General features: G+C 36.3%; 1 protein-coding gene across 5 annotated transcripts in view; it reads left to right on the top strand.

Annotated features, from left to right (window-relative positions):
• Positions 1 to 439: 439 nt before the first annotated feature.
• XPOT (exportin for tRNA) overlaps positions 440 to 19,867 on the top strand; it is a 31,623-nt gene continuing 12,195 nt past the window's right edge. The window contains exons 1-16 of one of the 5 annotated variants that reach the window (XR_012122327.1): positions 440 to 813; positions 3,817 to 3,950; positions 6,461 to 6,543; positions 8,427 to 8,483; positions 9,180 to 9,249; positions 9,938 to 10,156; positions 11,017 to 11,201; positions 11,510 to 11,678; positions 12,872 to 13,108; positions 14,085 to 14,123; positions 14,259 to 14,321; positions 15,227 to 15,351; positions 15,729 to 15,873; positions 16,038 to 16,157; positions 16,505 to 16,599; positions 17,826 to 17,895. Coding sequence is in view for 4 of the 5 variants with exons in the window: in XM_073215567.1 (XP_073071668.1) it covers positions 3,891 to 3,950; positions 6,461 to 6,543; positions 8,427 to 8,483; positions 9,180 to 9,249; positions 9,938 to 10,156; positions 11,017 to 11,201; positions 11,510 to 11,678; positions 12,872 to 13,108; positions 14,085 to 14,123; positions 14,259 to 14,321; positions 15,227 to 15,351; positions 15,729 to 15,873; positions 16,038 to 16,157; positions 16,505 to 16,599; positions 17,826 to 17,895 (1,737 nt within the window). In the remaining variant the exon portion in view is untranslated. Of the gene's footprint in view, positions 814 to 833; positions 3,951 to 6,460; positions 6,544 to 8,426; positions 8,484 to 9,179; positions 9,250 to 9,937; positions 10,157 to 11,016; positions 11,202 to 11,509; positions 11,679 to 12,871; positions 13,109 to 14,084; positions 14,124 to 14,258; positions 14,322 to 15,226; positions 15,352 to 15,728; positions 15,874 to 16,037; positions 16,158 to 16,504; positions 16,600 to 17,825; positions 17,896 to 19,867 lie in introns of those variants that run through there. The other 4 variants (XM_073215567.1, XM_073215569.1, XM_073215568.1 and 1 more) reach the window with 4 other exon arrangements.

A 19,867-nucleotide genomic window follows, 5' to 3' on the forward strand; every position in this document is an offset into this window, starting at 1 on the left:
GAATAAACAAAGGAACCTGAGTAAAACTTCCTAAAAACGCTCTCCTCCTTTTCATTACGACATAATATTTGTACGTTTAAGCTGAAATTTTAAAAGTTTTAGGGCTCATAGGTGGAGCCTATGACTTGGAACATATGGGGCCATAGAAGATCAATTAAACAACTGACTCACACGTGGTTTGTACCACGTTGTCCAAATCTCCGTAGATCGGGTACTCTATCTACCAAACAGCTGATGAAGCCTTAATGGTACGGCTGAGGAAATCGAACAGACGCTCAGACCCGTGCAGAAATACCAGGGAATTCAGCCGCCGGGAGAGGATGTAGACCAAACCCCCTTCCCGGCATGCATCATCGGCCCGGTGAGGGCCCGGAAGCACCGCCCACACGTTGCATGCTGGGAACTGTAGGCTCCGGCCGCCCGGCCCGCGGGCTGTGGTCCACACTCCATGAGGCTGCTGCCGCTGGCTCGCGCGGTGCCGACGCGGGGAGCGCGCTTCGCGCTGACTCAGCGGCGACGACGGCGGGGGCATTAGTCGGCCCTTGAGCTCCTTCCCTTCCTCGGGCGGCGACCCCGCCCGCCTACTCGCTGGCTGGCCAGCCCCGCGCCACGCAGGAGAAGGAGCCAGGGGACGCGGAGCGAGGAGAGGCGCGCGGCCCCGGCCAGCACCGTCTCCGGCGTTAGCGCTGTGGCCGTGGCGGAGGACGACAGCGACAAGGACGAGGGCCGCTCACCGCCCCCTGTGTGCGGCGCCGCTCCGCTGGCCGGCCCTCCAGAGTGCAGGCGGGGAGGCGGGATGGAGTGATAGGGAAGGTGACTCGGGCTCGGGGGCGGCGGGGCTCGGGCCCGGCTCGATCCTTGCGAGGCGGCGGGGAAGTTGGCGGCGCGCTGGCCCAGGGAGCCCCCACGCCGGGGAGGGGTGCGGCCGGGGCCTCCGTGGCTGTGCGCCCGAGGCTGGGCGCCCTGGTGGGGGTCGGTACGAGACGCGGCCGTCGCCGCGGAGCGCGTCCGAGTGCGTGGCCGCCTGCTGTCGGGTGTTTCATCACCCGGATTACCACGAGGCTTCTTTTAGCGGAGGATCTGGGGGAAGGAAGAGGGGCAAGGCCGACCCAGTAGAGGACGACCGGCTGTGGCCCCCGAGTGTAAAGAAGTGGCCAAGCACATTTGTAATAGTTGTAGCGTGGGCTAGTTTCAACTGCAGAGACCTCAAATTTGAATCGCCCCCTATCCCCCCAGGACAGAGAGGAGAAAAGTGTTATTTCTGTGTAGTAATTTGCCAGCACGGACACGCCATTTATTCTCTTCCCCTACAGTTCTGCGGGAGTATAGAATCGTGAAGTCTCCCTGTGGCCTGAAAAAAAAATTGAGTACTTTCTGAAAGTCCTAATTACTTGTTATTGGGGGAAGTTAGGTTTTATTAAAGCGACTTGTCAGCGTGGTATTAAAAAAGCTGGGAAGATTAATTCCTGTCTTTGAAAAGTCTATAGTGGGTGTGGAGGAATCTGTCCAAATGTGTTGATGCGGTCCAGGAAAAGTTACAGCTTAGTATTTTAAGTATGTATGTTGCTTGCCTCCTTCAGAATATTTGCTAGATGCGTAATTAAAATTTCGCGTGGTAACATGTTTAAGTTAAGCCTGCACGGTTTATGCACTATTAGAACATTGTGTTCATTCACAACCTTTAACTGGGGGAATTGGCGCCTTTTCCACAGGTTGTTACTTTTAAGTTTGCTCACATGTAGGTAATTGACCATGTTCCATTGTAATACTGATTAGCCAAGTTCCTTTTCTGGAGGATTCTTTCTGTAGTGACAACACTGTAACAAGTTTGTTTCAATAGGTGGTTTTTTTGGCCGTGTTTTTTCTTTAGACCATATGCTATTTCCTTTGATGGAATCAAACTGACTTGACCAAGCTTAAGCAGTTCTCCCTGAAGCCATGCCAAATTCAAGGAATCTTTTATAAAACTTCTCAATTTGGGATTCATAGAAACGCAAATTGTCTTTTTCTCTTCCTTATGTGCACTTTTTGGGGGTAATCCTCATCAAATTCTCATCATTTTTGGCACAAAGGTGGGAGAGAGAAACCCACTGTCTTCCCCATCTGTTCAAAATTAAGTCTAGAATGCCCTGAATAGTTCTCATCCCCCACGTGCCTAGGTCTGAATTATAAATAACCTACTAGGGCCCACTGTGTGCTAGGCATGCTTTATACATCTTGTCTCACCTGAATCTTTTCAACTTTACGAGGCAGAATGGTCTTCCTGTTTCACAGAAAGGACTGGGGTTTCTTAGTTGTCCATGTGGCCTCAGTTTGACAAAATTGAAGTACAAACTGTGACATATGTAAATCTAAATTTTATATACTGTGTCCTGGGGATATAGTGGCGAATGTCCAAGACCATCAGACCTTTCCCTTTAAGGTTAATGCGGAAAAAATGCTAGTAAATAGGCAGTGATAATATATCAGCATGTAAAAGGGGCATTTAATCCAGTTTGGGAGAGTTGGACAACAGGGGTCAAAGAAGCGTTCTTGAAAGCGATGATCTCAACTGAATTTTGAAGGACGGACAGAGGTTACCCAAGTAACAAAGAGCATTGTGCACAAAGATGAAAAGCAGAATGCCACTGGCCTTGATGGGTTAGGGTGCAGAATGGCGGAGTCAGTCAGAAGTGTTTGGATCTTAATCCTGAGGGCAGTGAGAGCTACTAACCCAGCCTTACGGTAGTCTGCAAGTATGATAGTAACTAAGAGAAGGGGCTGAGCTTTCGTCATTAGGTTCAAGCAGGCCAAGGGGAAGACCGAGCAGTGCATTGTAGTAAGGATTCTCTAACCTGCATTTGAGCCTTGCCTCAGCATTCTAAAAAGGCTGTGATCCCCTCTTCCCTGCCCACCTTAGTGTCTTTGCCTCTTTAGGCTCTCATCTTCCCCTTGGTTACAATAATCAAAACAAACAAAAAAAAGCCCCCATTCTTACTAGGAGTAGCAGGCCTGGTCTCCCTACTCAGGGCTTCAGAGAATAAATGTGATATTTAGAGTTTGTTCCTTGTTCCTCATATATGCATTCAGTCAAAACCCATGGTGCATTTTGGGGCTTATGTTCTTATTTGAGAATGTTACATAGACTCTGTGCTGTGGAAAAGCACATTATACTTTGCAGAGACTAAAAACAAGTTCTTAAGTAAGAGTAGTCAGTATTAAGTTGTCAGTTTTTAAATCTACTATTAAAAAACACTTTTTGATACATGTTTCTAGAGCTGGCTGGCAAGAAAGCCTTTTCTTCAAAAGCTAAATGACTGGTTTTTTCCCCCTCCTTTTTCATTTGACTTTCTTGAAGTAGGTAGTAGACACTCCAATAAGGATATTGAGCTCTGAGGTCACGATTTAGTCAGCCACTCTATAGTTGTGGTTTTTTTTAATGTTTGTGATATTGGTAAATGGGAATTGGCAAATTAGTATAATAAAATCTTCATTTGTCAACTTAATGTAGTTGTGTAATTGTACTTTTAAGTACTGGAGACAAGAAGTAATAATAAATTAGATGATTCTGTTATTTAAAGTAGAAAAGAATATGTTGATAGAAAATTTGACAACATTAACGGCATTTGTTGGATTTTTAGAAATTACATTACTTGTGGAGTGTTTAGCAGGACCATTCTTCTGAAATTAAGGCTCTGTTAGTCGTAATTTGGATAGTTTCAAAAGAAGTTCTTTTAACACTTAAACTTGCATAATGTTATCCTGTTGCTGTATTCTGGGTAAGCATCTATTTTGTTTATTAAGAATTGTTTCATGTTTGTGTGTGTGTGTATGCAGATGTTTGTAGATTCCTCTGTGGGATCAGAGGGCACGCCTATTGTAATCAGAAAACTCCAAGTATAGAAGCAGGGATGGATGAACAGGCTCTTTTAGGGCTAAATCCAAATGCTGATTCAGACTTCAGACAAAGGGTAAGTTAAGTCGGCTTAATCATTTTTAAAACAAATTACAAATTACCACAGTAACTCATCAGAGGATTTGAATTTTAAAAATACTGTGTGATAAAGGTTTCATTTGGGTAGAACTGAACAGAGATGAGCAAATTTCAGGTGTATGAATGTATTCTGAATACAGAAATAAGAGCGTTGTGATTTATTTTCTTGTTGGCCCGACAAAAGTATTAAAATCACATGTGATTCAGGGCAGGTTTTTGTCACATCAATCATCATTTTTAATTATCTAAAAGTTGTAATACAAAGAATTATTCAGGAACTTTCTATAGCAGGAGACATTTCCTTTTCCCATTGCCTGACTTGGTCTAAACAAGTTGTTTAACCCTCCTGTTAGTGATACTTGACATACTTATTTAGTCCAGGCAGACAGGTAATAAGCAGTTACGATATGCTGTGTCTTAGATTATGTACAAGACAAGGAATCCATTTTGAGGAGCTGGGATATTTGGGTAAATATAAACAATTGAACATAATGTAACCTATACCTGTAATCATGACTATAAAAGAAGAAGCTGAAGAACAAGCCCATAATTAAATTTTTTAAAGATGTTGGTGCTTTGAAGTAGAAGTGGAAGGAGAAGCATTTTCTTTTCCTTCTTTCTACTTCTCATAGCCTAGGATTTTTTTTATAAATGACCTAAATGAAGTTAACAATCTCAATAAATATTACAGCAGTTTTTGTTCTGCATTTACGCAGGAATTCCTTAAAGTGGCAAAAAAAATGTCTGGAGTAGTTTCTAAGACAGTACCATGTGCATGACTCTGCTGTTAACAAAAGTTCCCAGCCTCCAGATAGAGGGAAATAACAGGAATTGAGATTTAAATATGTGGCTACTTACAAGATACCTCTCAAACTAGTTAGGACATCAAAAGACACTAAAGTCCCTGTCTCCTGTGTGTAGGCAAATACTTTCATAGGAGTTAAGCTACCTACTTTGAAGGCCGTAGTGACGGCAGTTGAAGCATCATAGATCTTTACGTGTAGTCTGGCTTTGTATTGCACGGTTATTAAAACCAAAAGCCTTTGGCTATTTGTTTAGTTATTAGTTGACCTCTCTGTTACTTTTTTATGTTCCTTTTTTGGTTTCTTGTGTTTTTTAATTAATGTGCACCATCTGACAAATTTTTTTTAAACGAGCTGTTATTTTGTTTTTCAGAAGAGTAACTCCAGTAATGTTAGTGGTTTTAATGCAGAAGTTAGACTTTCCATCAGCAAGAGTTTGTTTTTTAATAAGTTAAACATTTATTACATGTTTTGTTTTTATTTGTTAGTCACGGATATTTATGAAGTACCCAGGTTTAGGCTTACTTTGATACCCCATTAAGCCAGCCTGAGTAACATAATTATTTAGGATGGAAAAAAAAGAATCCTAAGGAGAAGTGAATTCTAATAGTTCTGATACTGGAGTTTGGGAGTACTGGGAACTTAATTCACTCTGGTGGTAAGCTGCCAACTTCAATTCTCAGTTGTCTGTCTGTAGTTCCTTTTTCCACATGGGCAGAAAAAGTAGAAGTGCCTCTTGCCATGTAGAGACAGTAGCGTCTTAGAAAGAAGGTATGAAGTAGAACTAGAAGTCAAAAAAAGCTTTGACTTGTTTATCAGTGCCACAAACCTTTGTAAAAAATGCTAGTAACACGTGGATTCAAAGTGCAGACTAAAAACTGAAAACTTTCAATTTATTTTCACTATCTGTTTTTGGCTTAAAACTTGATTTTTATTTAAAGACAATGGTATGTCATGACAATTCTAGCAGCTGGATCCCCCCTCTTTTTGGGAGAGGTAAGGAAAATATTAGGTGGTGATACAGCATACATGATTGATTTCCGTCTTGTCTCCTGCTCTGGCCCCTGAGGTATTCCTAAGGGAAACCTAGACTTCATGGAATGTGGTTAGACAACAAATGAACTAGATTATTTTGCAGCTGTCTGGCTTTTTGTGTTAATTTCTGAAGACAGCCATTACTTATGCTTCAGATAGTACTCAATGGCCTTCACCTCCTTCCCTTTGTTTACCTGGTCCTCTGGGTGGAAACAGTACTTAGACCATATATGAAAACCTATACCTTCATTCATGCAGTTATAGACAACTATCACCTAATTACAGTGGCTTTGTTTTTTTTTTTAAAAAAACCTCTAACCAAAGGAACATTTCACATCTCAACCCAGTAAATACACACACACACAACTGAAACAAGTTACACAAAATAATAGTTATTCTTATGTGCAGTGCACTCTGATATTCTCTATTGTGTTTGATTTTTTTTAATTGCTGATTGAGACCAAGACAGTTGATTTCATCACCAATGGGGCACAAACCACAGTTTTAGGTTCCTCTAATCACTATGTTCTGGTTATCTAACTCATGTCAGATATGTACAAGGTTCCCTCCCGCCCCACCTTGTGACTTTCTGTGAAGTCTTTCTAAAGTGTTCAGCTTAAATGCATTTTCTGCTTTGCAATCTTAACAGGCCCTGGCCTATTTTGAGCAGTTAAAGATTTCCCCAGATGCCTGGCAAGTGTGTGCAGAAGCTCTAGCCCAAAGGACATACAGGTAACAAAAAAAAATTTGTATGACTCAGAGAGGAATTTAAATTTCTGTAAACTTGATAGAACTGTTAAATTCACCTGTATTTGGGAACATTTTCATAAAAACATTTTATGAGTTGTGTTTTAGAAAATCAGTATAGGAATGAGAAAAATAGTATACTAATAATTGGTTCATTCTAGGATTGGCTTTTCATAAAGCTATCCTTTGCCTGTGTACCTGGCAGCAAGTCCCAGCTCGAATATAGTACAGTAAAAACTTCCTTATCTCTTCATGATGGGGAGTAGTGGTTTTATGAAAAATTAAGAAAGGATGTAATCATAAATTACTTGTATCTTAAATTTTTATTTTAATTTAAAATATATAAACATTTAATGATGAACTTTTTTGATATTGGATCAAGGTCTTTCCTTTGTGTATATGCCACTAGCACTCACTTTGTTTCTTTTACATTGATCACATCCATAATCCATCCTCCAGTTTCCACTTTGGTTTTGTAGTGGATTGAGGAACAATGAAGGCAGATTCTTGACCTTTTGTTGATTTGCTCTCACCTTTGCAAGTGTTCTGGTTATCTGACCCATATCAGATATGTACAAGGTTCCTCCCCTCCCCACCTTGTAACTTTCTGTGAAGTCTTTCTAAAGTATTCAGCTTAATTTTTATGAAAACAGGAAATCTCCTATTCATTTCATTAGTTATGTGATAGGCAATTAAGTTACTTAATTACAAAAGATGTGCCACTGCCATAGTGAGATTTGGGGAAGCGCAATTGATTATTAGTGAGCAGACAAGTTTACTGGCTGGAGTAGAAGTTAATGGCAGTTAGTGATGTCTCCTAGCTGGAGTTCTTGGCATGCTGTGGGTATCACTGCTGCGTTTCATAGTCGAAACCAGGTGCTCTAGTGAAAACTGGTTTGAGAACAACTGCTGTATGTCTGAGAGTAAATAAGAGCTGGCTTTTAATTAAAGGATTCCTATAGTTTATTTTTGAGTGGAAAGTTCAAGTCTTGTATGATTCAGGTAAGGCTTCAGTGTCATCCATGATTAAAAAACAAACCCTCATCTTAGAAGAGATGCTAATTAAGCCTACCATTAAAAAAAACTTGAAAGGTTAAGTTTTGATCTTATTGTGTGTGAAATTAATACTTTGGCTAACTCATGTAGTTTAATTTAAGTCTCTATACTTGTATTGAACAGTTTTAGCTTTATATATAAGAAATTGTTCCATGGCTAAGCCTGGCTCAAACCTGCTGTTTTGGAGAGACAGATTGTTGCTCACTAGAGGCTTTTTCAGAGGTTGTAGCTGGCTCACTGCAGCTCTGCATCACCCCTGGAAACAGTTGAAAGTGGATAATTGGTAGATGTTAACTTTTGCTCACATCTCGTAAGGGTGTGTATTTGCCACTCAGTTTTCTGTATGTGTGTTGAAGCTGCACCAGCACTCCCAGTGACCTGCTCATTCTGGAGTTGACAGCAATACAACTGTCTAGGGTTGAATTTTAAATGTGACTTAATTTGGCATCTCTGATTTAACTCAGTCTCTGGCTGTTAGACCTTTGTCATTTTACACACAGCCTTTCTGTTGTAAAATGTAGGGATCCTATCTAGAATTTAGGGGGAATGCCTTCTGTTTGCAAAGCACTAAGATTACTGTGCATCTTAGTTTTTCTGTTTTTTTGCTCACCATATTTGATGGAAATACTGAATATTATATAATACTTAAATTTCTCTTAGCTTTTTAAACAAATGGATATGAACGTAATAAATGAGATTAATAAGTAGAAAGCAAGCCATAAGTCTGGTTTGAGGAACTTTTCATCTGTATTACTCAATATTTTCCTTTGTTTTTCCATTTCATAGCTTATCTATTTTCCTTTCTTTTTCAGTGATGATCACATAAAGTTTTTCTGCTTTCAAGTACTAGAACATCAAGTTAAATACAAGTAAGGTTTTTCTTACTGTTTTGACTCTGAGATTTGCGGGGAGAGGCCATTTTTATATTAGTTTTTCCCTACTCGGGAAAACCATAATACAAGCTGTAAATTGAGAGTGTATAAGTCACATCTAGTTTATAGATGTGTTTTGATTTATTCCAGAGTATTTCAAAAATACTCAGTTGGTTACATATAAAAATCCAGACATTTCACAGAAAAGGTTAGATTTCTAACATTTCTGGAAAAGTCAGAAGATCTAGCAACACCAATCCTGTTTTTCTACATGACTGTTAGTTTCATGGCAGCATGGGTGGGCACTTGTATTCAGAACCTCTGCCTTAATTAAGCAAAAACCATGAATCGTTGCTCACAGAACCCTTAGTTTGTCTATTGATATATTCTGCAAACCACACACTTCAGAACGTGAACATATTTCCATTTGAAAATATATGCAGCTGCCATTTGTTTTCAACATGAACTGAATCATGAATCAAACTGTTATTAATTTTGATAACCCACCTGCCACTCCCACCCCCGAATTTTTTTTAAATGCAGTTAGAAAAGGCATTATCGACTTATTTTAGGAAATCCTCGATAATTGAATGTTACACAAGTTTCCCCTTTCAGTTATTTGAGGCTATTGTTTTTGAAACCACAGACACCAAATATATAGCCATTATTATTTTTCTTCTTTGTTTTGAACAGATATTCAGAACTAACTACTGTTCAACAACAACTAATTAGGGAGACGCTCATATCTTGGCTTCAAGCTCAGGTAAAATAATTTCATTCAGCACCTCAAATGACCAGATACTTAAATTTTTATTTCTGTAAGAGTTTGCAACTTTACCTCAAAAATGTGGATTATTTATCCTCCATTTGATCCCATAGCCTTTTTAGAAAGTGCTAGTTTTGAAGATCACGGGTAGATGAAAACTGTAATTTAAAATTATATCAGTAACAAACTCTTATGCTTTCCATGACACATCATGGAAACCGATTTTAAAATAATTTTTTTGTTTTTAACTACTTGACAAAAGTGGATTTTTCTCTTCACTCTTAAAGGTGAGCCCTCCTGGATAGCCTCTTCACAAAGAGCCCTTTACAGAGGGGCCAGTAGAGTTCTTTATTGGCAGGATGTTCTTTTTCATTAATTTTAACATATAAATCAGTTGTGTAACTAGAATTTTAATTTTTCTTAGAGAGCAAACATCTAGAAAAACAAATGAGTTTTTTTCTTTTTAGAAAAAATTATAGAACCTAGTAAAATTCTACACATGAAACATCTCTGCAAGTGTGAGAATGAGAAGTAATCATTGGCACCTTTGCTTGTTTGAATGTATTCCATCTGGCCAGTCACAATTAAAGACTGATAATTCTCAAGCATATTTGTTACATAGCTAATCTAGTCTATGTTGAAGTTTGGTGGGTTAAATTTCATGGACTGTCTCTCTGTTTATTAGATGCTGAATCCCCAACCAGAGAAGACCTTTATACGAAATAAAGCAGCCCAAGTCTTCGCCTTGCTTTTTGTTACAGAATATCTCACTAAATGGCCCAAGTTTTTTTTTGACATTCTCTCAGTAGTGGACCTAAATCCAAGGGGAGTAGATCTGTACCTCCGAATTCTCATGGCTATTGATTCAGAGTTGGTGGATCGAGATGTGGTGCACACATCAGAGGCAAGTAACTTTCCACTGATTTTTGGTTTTGAATGTAGATTTTGTAGGACATGATGGGCATGTAATAAAAGGAGCAGAAAGTCCTATATCTTTTTTTGAGGTAAATTTTCTTAAGAACACTTTATAAATTTACCCAACATTTTGAATTTTACTTTACAAAGGAACTTAAACTGTAGGTATTTTTCCAGGTATATGTTAAAATGAGAGTATTACTTTAGATTTTTAAAAATTATATAAGCACTTTCTCCAGTGAATATACAAACTGATTTCTCTCCTATACCTTTGTAGAGAAATGTGGTTATTCACTACTACCACTATATAGTTAGTGAGTAAGAAGCATTGTTTATGAATCCATGCTAGGTTTTTATATATTCTCAGTCATACAGCCCATCACCTTAGTCTATTTCTTCATTACCTGAACTGACTTTTTCCTTAGTCTTAAGGAACACAATAGAAATTATTTAATTCAAATGTATATAATTAAGGTCAGTGTATGTCAAACATGCTTATAACTTTAAAGGTTATTATCACGCATGTAAATTATTGTTCTCGTAAGTGATCTATCATATTTGCATAATATTAAGAAATAACTTTTATCACTTGCTTAAGATTTCTAAACAATGGTTGTGTTTAATTTGTGTTTAAAAATATATTAAATCCATCATCGAGGAACAGAATGGAGAAAGGAAACAGAACCACAGGATATGACTTTAGAACTGATAAAGAGGAAATCTTAGCAGGGAGTGTGGGAACAAATCTGGAAGTTTAGTGGAGGAGAAATTACTATGTGCAACTATTCAGATGTCAGTCTTTTTGTGAGGAAATATACTTTGATTGCAATTAAGGTTTTTGGTTTTTAGGAGGCTCGAAGGAATACTCTAATAAAAGATACCATGAGGGAGCAGTGCATTCCAAACTTGGTGGAATCATGGTACCAAATCTTACAAAATTATCAGTATACTAATTCAGAAGTGACGTGTCAGTGCCTTGAAGTAGTTGGAGCTTATGTCTCTTGGATAGACTTATCCCTTATAGCCAATGATAGGTAAGTACCCCTATATATTTTAAGTATAACCCTCAAGGTCATGGGAAGACAGTGTAGCACAGAGAAGGCAAATAGTGGATCTGTGGCATCTTACTACACTAATGGACTGACTGCAATGGGGTATGGGTGGGGACTTGATAATATGGGTGAATGTAGTAACCACATTGTTTTTCATGTGAAGTATTCGTAAGTGTGTGTATCAATACCTTAATAAAAATGAGTAAGTAAAAATATATAACCCTCAAAATACAGTATGTAAAACTCATGAATTTGGTAGTGTTATAACAGTTTTATTCCCTCATTATCAGGTTTATAAATATGCTGCTAGGTCATATGTCAATAGAAGTTCTACGGGAAGAAGCATGTGACTGTTTATTTGAAATTGTAAATAAAGGAATGGATCCTGTTGATAAAATGAAATTAGTAGAATCTTTGTGTCAAGTATTACAGTCTGCTGGGTTTTTCAGCATTGACCAGGTCAGTAAATTTATGTATAAAGTTTTGAAAGTTGTTAGAACAAACTAGGATAGGTAGTGATTTAAATAGGCTTTCTTTTTCTTTATGTTTTTTGGGTGTGAGGGGTCCTTTTAATGTTGGAAGCTGTCTTTGAAATTTAAATAGTGAAATGCTGTATCCAGAAAGCTACAGTGTTACTTCTAGCATTTGCCTTAGACAGTAGATTATACCAGTTTTTAAACTTGAGGATCTGGGGTGCCTGCAATTAGGCATTTCTGATAAGCTCCTAGGTGATGCTGTAGTGCTGGACCACAAGCCATACTTTAAGTATCATGGGACGATACTATTTACATGGTAGTGCATTTTGGCCAAAATTAGACTCAATTGTAAATGTTACATTTCCATTTTATTTTTGAATCATTACTAATTTGAGTTAGAGCTTACCCGCAACAGAGTGAGGGCTCTGAGTGTGGTAAATCATTAATTTAGAAACAGACTTTGAAGGTTTCTATTTTAATTTTACCAGTGATAGAGATAAGAAATTCCTGAGAAATCTTCATTTTGCTGATACATCAGTAATACAGCTCTAGTGTTTTCCTTGCTGTTAGACAATTAGTAGTTTTCTTACATTGCTAATAATTATCTTACTTAGTCTGGTAAAAGACCTAAAATGTTGAAGCTAACATTTTTTTTTTAATAGAGTATCATAAGGATAATTGATGAAAATAATCTAAGTTTGAGTGTTTCTAACACTAATAAAACCATAGGCAGGTAATTGTAGTAGCAGTTCTGTCTCTTTGCAGCATAGTTAAGACTCAAATTAAATAGGTTCAGAAAGGAATACTGTAGATTGTTACACATATTGTAATATGACAGCATTAACTTTAGTACAGCATATTTACTAAACTCAGCAGCTGATAGAGAAGGTTCTAAAACCACAGATCTCTTTGTTTATGTTTTTATGGAGTTGGCCATGTCTACCTACAGTAGTATAATAATTACAAACAGTTGGCTTTATAGAGGATGAGTGGATAATAATAGTAGAAGAATTACAAATTCTAAAAATGTCTTAGTCAAGATGGTGAATTGTTAAATGTCTAATGTTAGTTTGAAACTGAATCCTATAACTGGCACTTGAATTCCAACTGAAGTTAGAGTTTTCCCTCTGATTCCTCAGTGGGTGGTTTTAAATTGAGGTCTGTCCTGGTTTATAGGAAGAAGATGTAGACTTCCTGGCCAGATTTTCTAAACTGGTAAATGGAATGGGACAGTCATTGATAGTTAGCTGGACTAAATTAATTAAGAATGGTGATATCAAGAATGCTCAGGAGGCACTACAAGCTATTGAAACGAAAGTGGCACTGATGTTACAGCTACTAATTCATGAGGATGATGACATCTCTTCTAACATTATTGGATTTTGTTATGATTATCTTCATATCTTGAAGCAGGTGAGTCATCATTTTATTCTTTTTACCCAGAAGATATAGAAGAGCCATAGAGAATTGGAAAATACAGGAAAAATGAAAATGAGAAAATACCCAAATTTTAGTACCTAACAGTATTTACTGTTAAACAATGTATTTCTTTTTTTTTCCCCTTTAAACTTAGCCAGAAAACAGGAATGGCCAGGTTCTAAAATTCAGTAGTTTCAGAATTTCTTTAGCTTTAGGTTATTTTGTCATTTTCAATCTGTTTATTTCTACATACAGTAGAAATTTTGCTAAATAAAGTTCTTTATTTTAATTATAATCATTTCTTATAAATAATTTTTACAATTAAAGATTTCACCCTAGAGAGTTGCTTCTAATAAGAACTTAAATGTAGATGGTATTATTCTGCATTTTATAGCAAGTAGCCTTTTAAAAGAATTAGTAGGCTCAATGTGATATTAGATAAAAGAGCCATTCCTATTTTGTTCACGTTGGATTAGTGGAATGAAGTCAAGCTTAAAGTAATTTCATTCCACACTAAATTTAGCTTCTGTATTGTTATAAACATAACACATCTGCATGCATACTTGAAAAAAATTTTAGACAATGTGGAAAGTAATGAAGAAAGTTAAACTCACTATTGGTGATCCCACTGTGTATAAACTATTAATGAATTTCTAGGCTTTTTTTGCCTTATTTAAAAATACAGTGAATCATACTTCACTGTCCTACAACCTACTTCTTTGCTGAATACATTACAAGTATATTTAAAAATCAAATTCATCTACATGTCTTTGCCTACATGTAAGTTATTTAGGAGAGGGGAATTGCTAGGTTTTAGATTAAGTACATTTTAAATATAGAAAGGTGCTACCAAACTGCCCCCCAGAAAGTTGTATGCGTGTTTTAAAAGATCTTGATCGATTTAAAGAATATTCTGATAAGCAAGTATAACTTCAGGAAATCTGATAAATTATTGCTTACTTTTTAACAGCTCACAGTGCTCTCGGATCAGCAGAAAGCTAATGTGGAGGTAACTGATTTCTTTCTGCTTCTTTTAAACCAATAGTAGAATCTGTGTCTGCAGTTTGCCTTGAAATATAGCTTTCTTAACTTCAGGTGTCAATTTAAAAGAGACTGACAATCAGTACTTTATTCTTAATTTTAGGCAATCATGTTGGCCGTTATGAAAAAACTAACTTACGATGAAGAATATAACTTTGAAAATGAGGTAAGAATTTTGTGTTGAGGAGAAATCAGTTTTAATTGTTTACTTACATCAAATTAATCAAGTTTTAAAGATTTTAGAGTGCTTTGAGACATAAAGTACTTAAACAATCAGTCTTGTTTATATTGACCTTGTTTGTCCTTAGGTGAAATTAATGGAAGCTTTATAATTCATTTTTGGTGATTTTGTCCCTTTTTAAAACACTAGGTAACATTGAACATCATAAAATACTGACATAATTATTGGTAATCATAGTTCACTTTGTATTTAATACAGATGATGAGTTGAGGTTCAGTCCATAGACCTTAGATCACAGGTGTATGTGGGGAAGTAGAATGAGGTCCTAACCGTCTGGGCTTGTTCTAGTGGAAGTCTCACCCCTAGTTGCCAGTGATCATCTTCCATTAAACACAAGGGTCATCAGGTGCTTTCTAGCAATTCAGTTATGGCATGTACTATTGAGCTGTGTGCTGAAGTGTTTTGTTCCCACCTCGGGCATAAAAAAACAGACTATAAGGTGACAACCAACATACTGCATGCTTTAGGGAGTGCTAGGCTCATTATATAGAATATCTTAAAACATAGGTTATTATTACAAGATACGAGGAGTATAAAGAAGGTGTTGATAGTCTTATAAAAGCCCAATATGAATCCATTCTGCCTCTAGACTCTTGTCCTTAACTTCCTCCCTATCTTTTTCTGGCTCTGGGCTTTTGAGTTCCAGAACTATGTTCAGAAATAACTTTTTGTGTGCAGGAGAGGAAAGCCTACAAAACATAGTAAGTTTTTCCATATAAATAAAAATCAGTGAAAATGTACTAAACTTGTAAATGCAGAAAACTCTATGAGAGCTAACCATTTACATGAACTTTAAGGTCTTTAAATGAGAATTTTGAAATATATTTTAGGGTGAAGATGAAGCCATGTTTGTAGAATACAGAAAACAACTGAAGTTATTGTTGGACAGGCTTGCTCAAGTCTCACCAGAGTTACTGCTGGCTTCTGTTCGCAGAGTTTTTAGCTCTACACTACAGTAAGTTTGTTAATGTTTTTGTAACAACTCCACCTCTTTTCTCCCTGATGATTGTCTAGGATAAGTGATTTAGACACAAGTTATTAATTTGTGTTACTTATTAAGATACTCTTTGTGTCTTTCAAACAATGCACTTACATTGTCTCCTTCATTTATCTTGATTCAGGAAAGCACTGATCTTGGAAACATAAACAATAAAATGGATTGCATCAATTTTACTTTTGTGATACAGATTTTGTTGCCTGGCAAAATTAACAGTTGCTATTAACTTTCTAATAACTGAAGTTTTTGTTGGTGTCTTGGTATCCTGTGTATCTATCACTAGTTGTATAAAAAGTTGATGTTCAGAGCTCACTGACACAAGTATACCTTGGCAGGAACTGGCAGACTACACGGTTTATGGAAGTTGAAGTAGCAATAAGATTGCTGTATATGTTGGCAGAAGCTCTTCCAGTATCTCATGGTGCTCACTTCTCAGGTGATGTTTCAAAAGCTAGTGCTTTGCAGGATATGATGCGAACTGTAAGTATACTGAAGATAATTTATTTTGAACATAATTTTTTATTTTCACTATAAACTGTATAGTGGGAGTTCCTTAATTGTTAGAACTTAGTATCTCTTAATACTGGGGCATTTTGATTGTTACAATAAATAAGGATAGATGTCTTACCTTTTTCCTGCTCCAGTTGGTAACATCAGGAGTGAGTTCTTACCAGCATACATCTGTGACATTGGAGTTTTTTGAAACTGTTGTTAGATACGAAAAGTTTTTCACAGTTGAACCTCAGCACATTCCTTGTGTACTAGTAAGTGTCCATTTTTATTCTCAATTTTTGTTTTTTCCCAAGTATTTTTTCCACTAAGAGCAGATAGTATTCTATCTTCCTATCTTGTGTAACTTTTTCCAGATCCAGAAGCTCTCAAAAACTCTTCAACACATTTCTTTAAAATGGACAGTTTCTGTCTAATCTAATTGAAAACAAATCCTAAGGGCCTGTTGTATGTCATTCAGGATTACTTGTCATATGTTCTCTGTTCCTGCCATATAGGAGCTAAGAAGTAAAATGTATATAAACAGAAGTGTATTGTAACAATAGGAGTTTTTAAAGCCTTGAATAAGTGCAAAAATGGTAAAGGTGTCTCTTTTTATTAGATGGCCTTCTTAGATCACAGGGGTCTGCGGCATTCTAGCGCAAAAGTACGGAGCAGAACCGCTTACCTGTTTTCTAGATTTGTCAAATCTCTCAAGTAAGTACAAAATATCACCTATTGTATTTAATTCTTGTTTTTTAAGATTACTAAATAAGATATATAAATTATTTTCTAAGAGCCTGTGGTAGATTTGGGTCTTTTTGCCCTGTCATTTTTTTGTATCATTGTTTTATGATTTCTTTTCCTGCTCATTAGCCTGGGTACTTTTATTCATCACTGAAAAGTAGTTTGCATACTTTTATATGTAATGCCTGTCATCTCTAATGACATTATTTATTTAACCAGTAATTTCATTGCTGTGGATCACTATATGGATACTTTGAAATTCTAAATACATTCCTAAGAAATACATTTTTAATCTAATCTGTTTTGTATTCTTTACTAGCACAATTTTTGGTATGAAAATTACTTGTTTTTAGGCTTATAAGGTTGTGTGACTTTTGAAATCATAGCTAGTATTAGTCACATGTGACTATTTTAGAACTGAGCTTTTTTTTAGTTCTGCCTTAAAGAGAGTTTGATATTTTAGCAATTTTTCAAGCATTGTTTTTAGTTATTTATTTTACTTTACTAACAAAAATTTTATTCTTACAATATTTACTTATAACATTAAACAGTGAAAAAATAATGGAGCTGTTCTAATGAGCAAGAACTTTAGAATAAAATTTTTGAGATAGTACTATTTCTATCTTCCTTTTACAGATAAAGAAATTGAATCTCAAGGAAATTTTAAAACATGTCCAAGGTCACAGATGGCAAAATGTTAGCGCTTACCTATAAACCCAACTGTCCTACTCCAAAGCATAGGTACCTACAATTATACAATTGCTGGTAATACACCTTAGTCTTACTTCAGCTCTAAAATTAAGTTCATTTATTTTTTTAATTACATAATACACAGAAAAGTCTGATTGTCGCAGATAAGGAGTTACAAGTGGTAACTTTTTAAAGTAGCTTGCACTGCGGGCTCTAAATACTTCTCAATTGAACAGAAATAGCAGGTAAATCTTTAGTCCAGAGTACAAATAATAATGAATTAAACCTGCAATACAAATAAATGCACTCTAATAGGTTAACAAGTGATGTAACTACTAAGGAAGTAGACAGTTATTCTACATTTTTTAGATAAACTTAAGCATGGAGATGCTAAATACTTTGCCCACTGTCACATTCCCATAACTGACAGACCCTGATAGTCTGACTCCAAAGTTTATCAAGCATTATTATTTATATAATTGTGGTTTTCCTTTTTCCGTTTTCAGCAAACAAATGAATCCTTTCATTGAGGATATTCTGAATAGAATACAAGATTTATTAGAGCTTTCTCCACCTGTAAGTATTTATCCCCAAGTTACAGGTTATCCCCAGATGTCAGTAAGGCGGCCCCTGCCTTTAGCTGTTAGTGCTACTGCCTTTGTGAACTTTTCTTTTTTCAACTGGGGCAGTGCAACGTGTGTAAGAGTTATTAGTTTATTCTCTTACCAAAACTCTGTTGAAATACAGTAAACAAAGTATAGTAACAGAAATAGAATGGGAACAAGTTGACAAATTTGGCAGTGTGAGATGGTCTGCTTTGTTTCTTAATGTTATTTTATGGACAAGGAAAAAATCATTTTCTAAATTCTTCTCTACTTAATACTATGATCATATTAGCCATTCTCAGTCACTGCTAGTATTAGATTGAAGTTTTTCTGTAACTTCAGCCTTGGGATAAAAGTAAATGCTGGTTGATCTGAATATTTTGGTGTCCATTTCACTGAAAAGACAGGATAAGATACTTTGTAAGTGTATTTTGATTTATATGTAGTTTTGTGTAGAGTATTGACATTGACTCATTTTTTTTCTATTTTGATAAGTTATTATAAGAGCTACCACTTAAAGTATGAAACCTAAAATAATACTTTGTTTCTTCTAAATAAATGTCAATATTTACAGTATAAATGTTATGTAATTTCACTGAATAAATGATTACTGGTGGTTTATATGGTTAAATTATCTTTGCCTACCTATTACAAAAACCTTTATATTTAAGTACTTCACTCATCTAATGCCAGTTTTCCTTGGCAGTTCACACTGACCTGTAAGACTTAGGCATTCAGAGAGCCCAATTTAGCCATAATTATTATTACCTTATAGATATTGGAAGTTTTTCATATAGTTCATATGAACAAGAACTTGTACTATACCTGCAGTCCTTTTTTTGGTGTATTAAAAAAACTAAATAAATACCTTTAGTATATTCAAGTTGATTTTACCAAATGTTGGCTGCTAAATAGGGTTATGAGTATTCATTTTTTGAAGTACCTTGTATTTATATAGCTATTTTACCTTTGTGTTCTCAACTCCTAGAGTATGATTAGTCCTAGCAATACTAAATAAATGCTTTAGTTAACTTTTAAGTAAGGACATTTGTCTTTTAAGGGATGAAGAATTCTTTTATAATAAAATGACCATATAATTTTTGTGTGTTAAGACTAGGTTTTTTTATGATTTTTAACAGGGAGCTTTAGTGTTGGACCTAGATAGGGCTCTGATATTTCCCCCCACCTCTTGACCTCTGTTTAATGCATAAATGTAAAAAAAGAAAAAAACTCAATAAAAACTGACCAGTATATGGGACGAACTATTGTGTATGAAGGGAAAGGGTTGGGAAGGGTGGGTGGGGAGAGAGGGAAAAGGGGATTAAGCGGCATTATAATTAGCACTCAGTATAGGTGAGTCGTGGGGAAGGCAGTACAGCACAGAGAAGACAAGTAATAACTATAGCATCTCACTACGCTGATGGATAGTGACTGCAGTGTGGTGTTGGGGGAGACTTGATGATGTGGGTGGATGTTGAAACTGCAATGTTGCTCATGTGAAACCTTCATGAGATTGTATATCAATGATAGCCTTAATTAAAAAAAACGTGTATGATGTATGCTTTTGTTGTTACTCAACTCTTCAAAATATTAACGGTATAGCCTTTGTACCCACATTCAAATCACTTTTGTACACTTTGTTTTTAGCATCATAATCTTTTTTTTAATTTTTTTTATTTTGATACCATTAATGTACAATTACTTGAACAACATTATGGTTACTAGACTCCCCCCATTATCAAGTGCCCCCCACATGCCCCATTACAGTCACTGTCCATCTATAGAATCATTACTTGTCTTCTCTGTATATACTGCCTTTCCCTTGTCCCCCCACTGCTACATTATGTGTGCTAATCGTAATGCCCCATTTTCTCCCTTATCCCTCCCTTTCCACCCACCCTCCCCGGTCCCTTTCCCATTGGTAATTGTTATTTTATTCTTGG

The sequence above is a fragment of the Manis javanica genome, chromosome 10 (genome assembly GCF_040802235.1).
Source record: "Manis javanica isolate MJ-LG chromosome 10, MJ_LKY, whole genome shotgun sequence".
Lineage (NCBI taxonomy): Eukaryota > Metazoa > Chordata > Mammalia > Pholidota > Manidae > Manis > Manis javanica.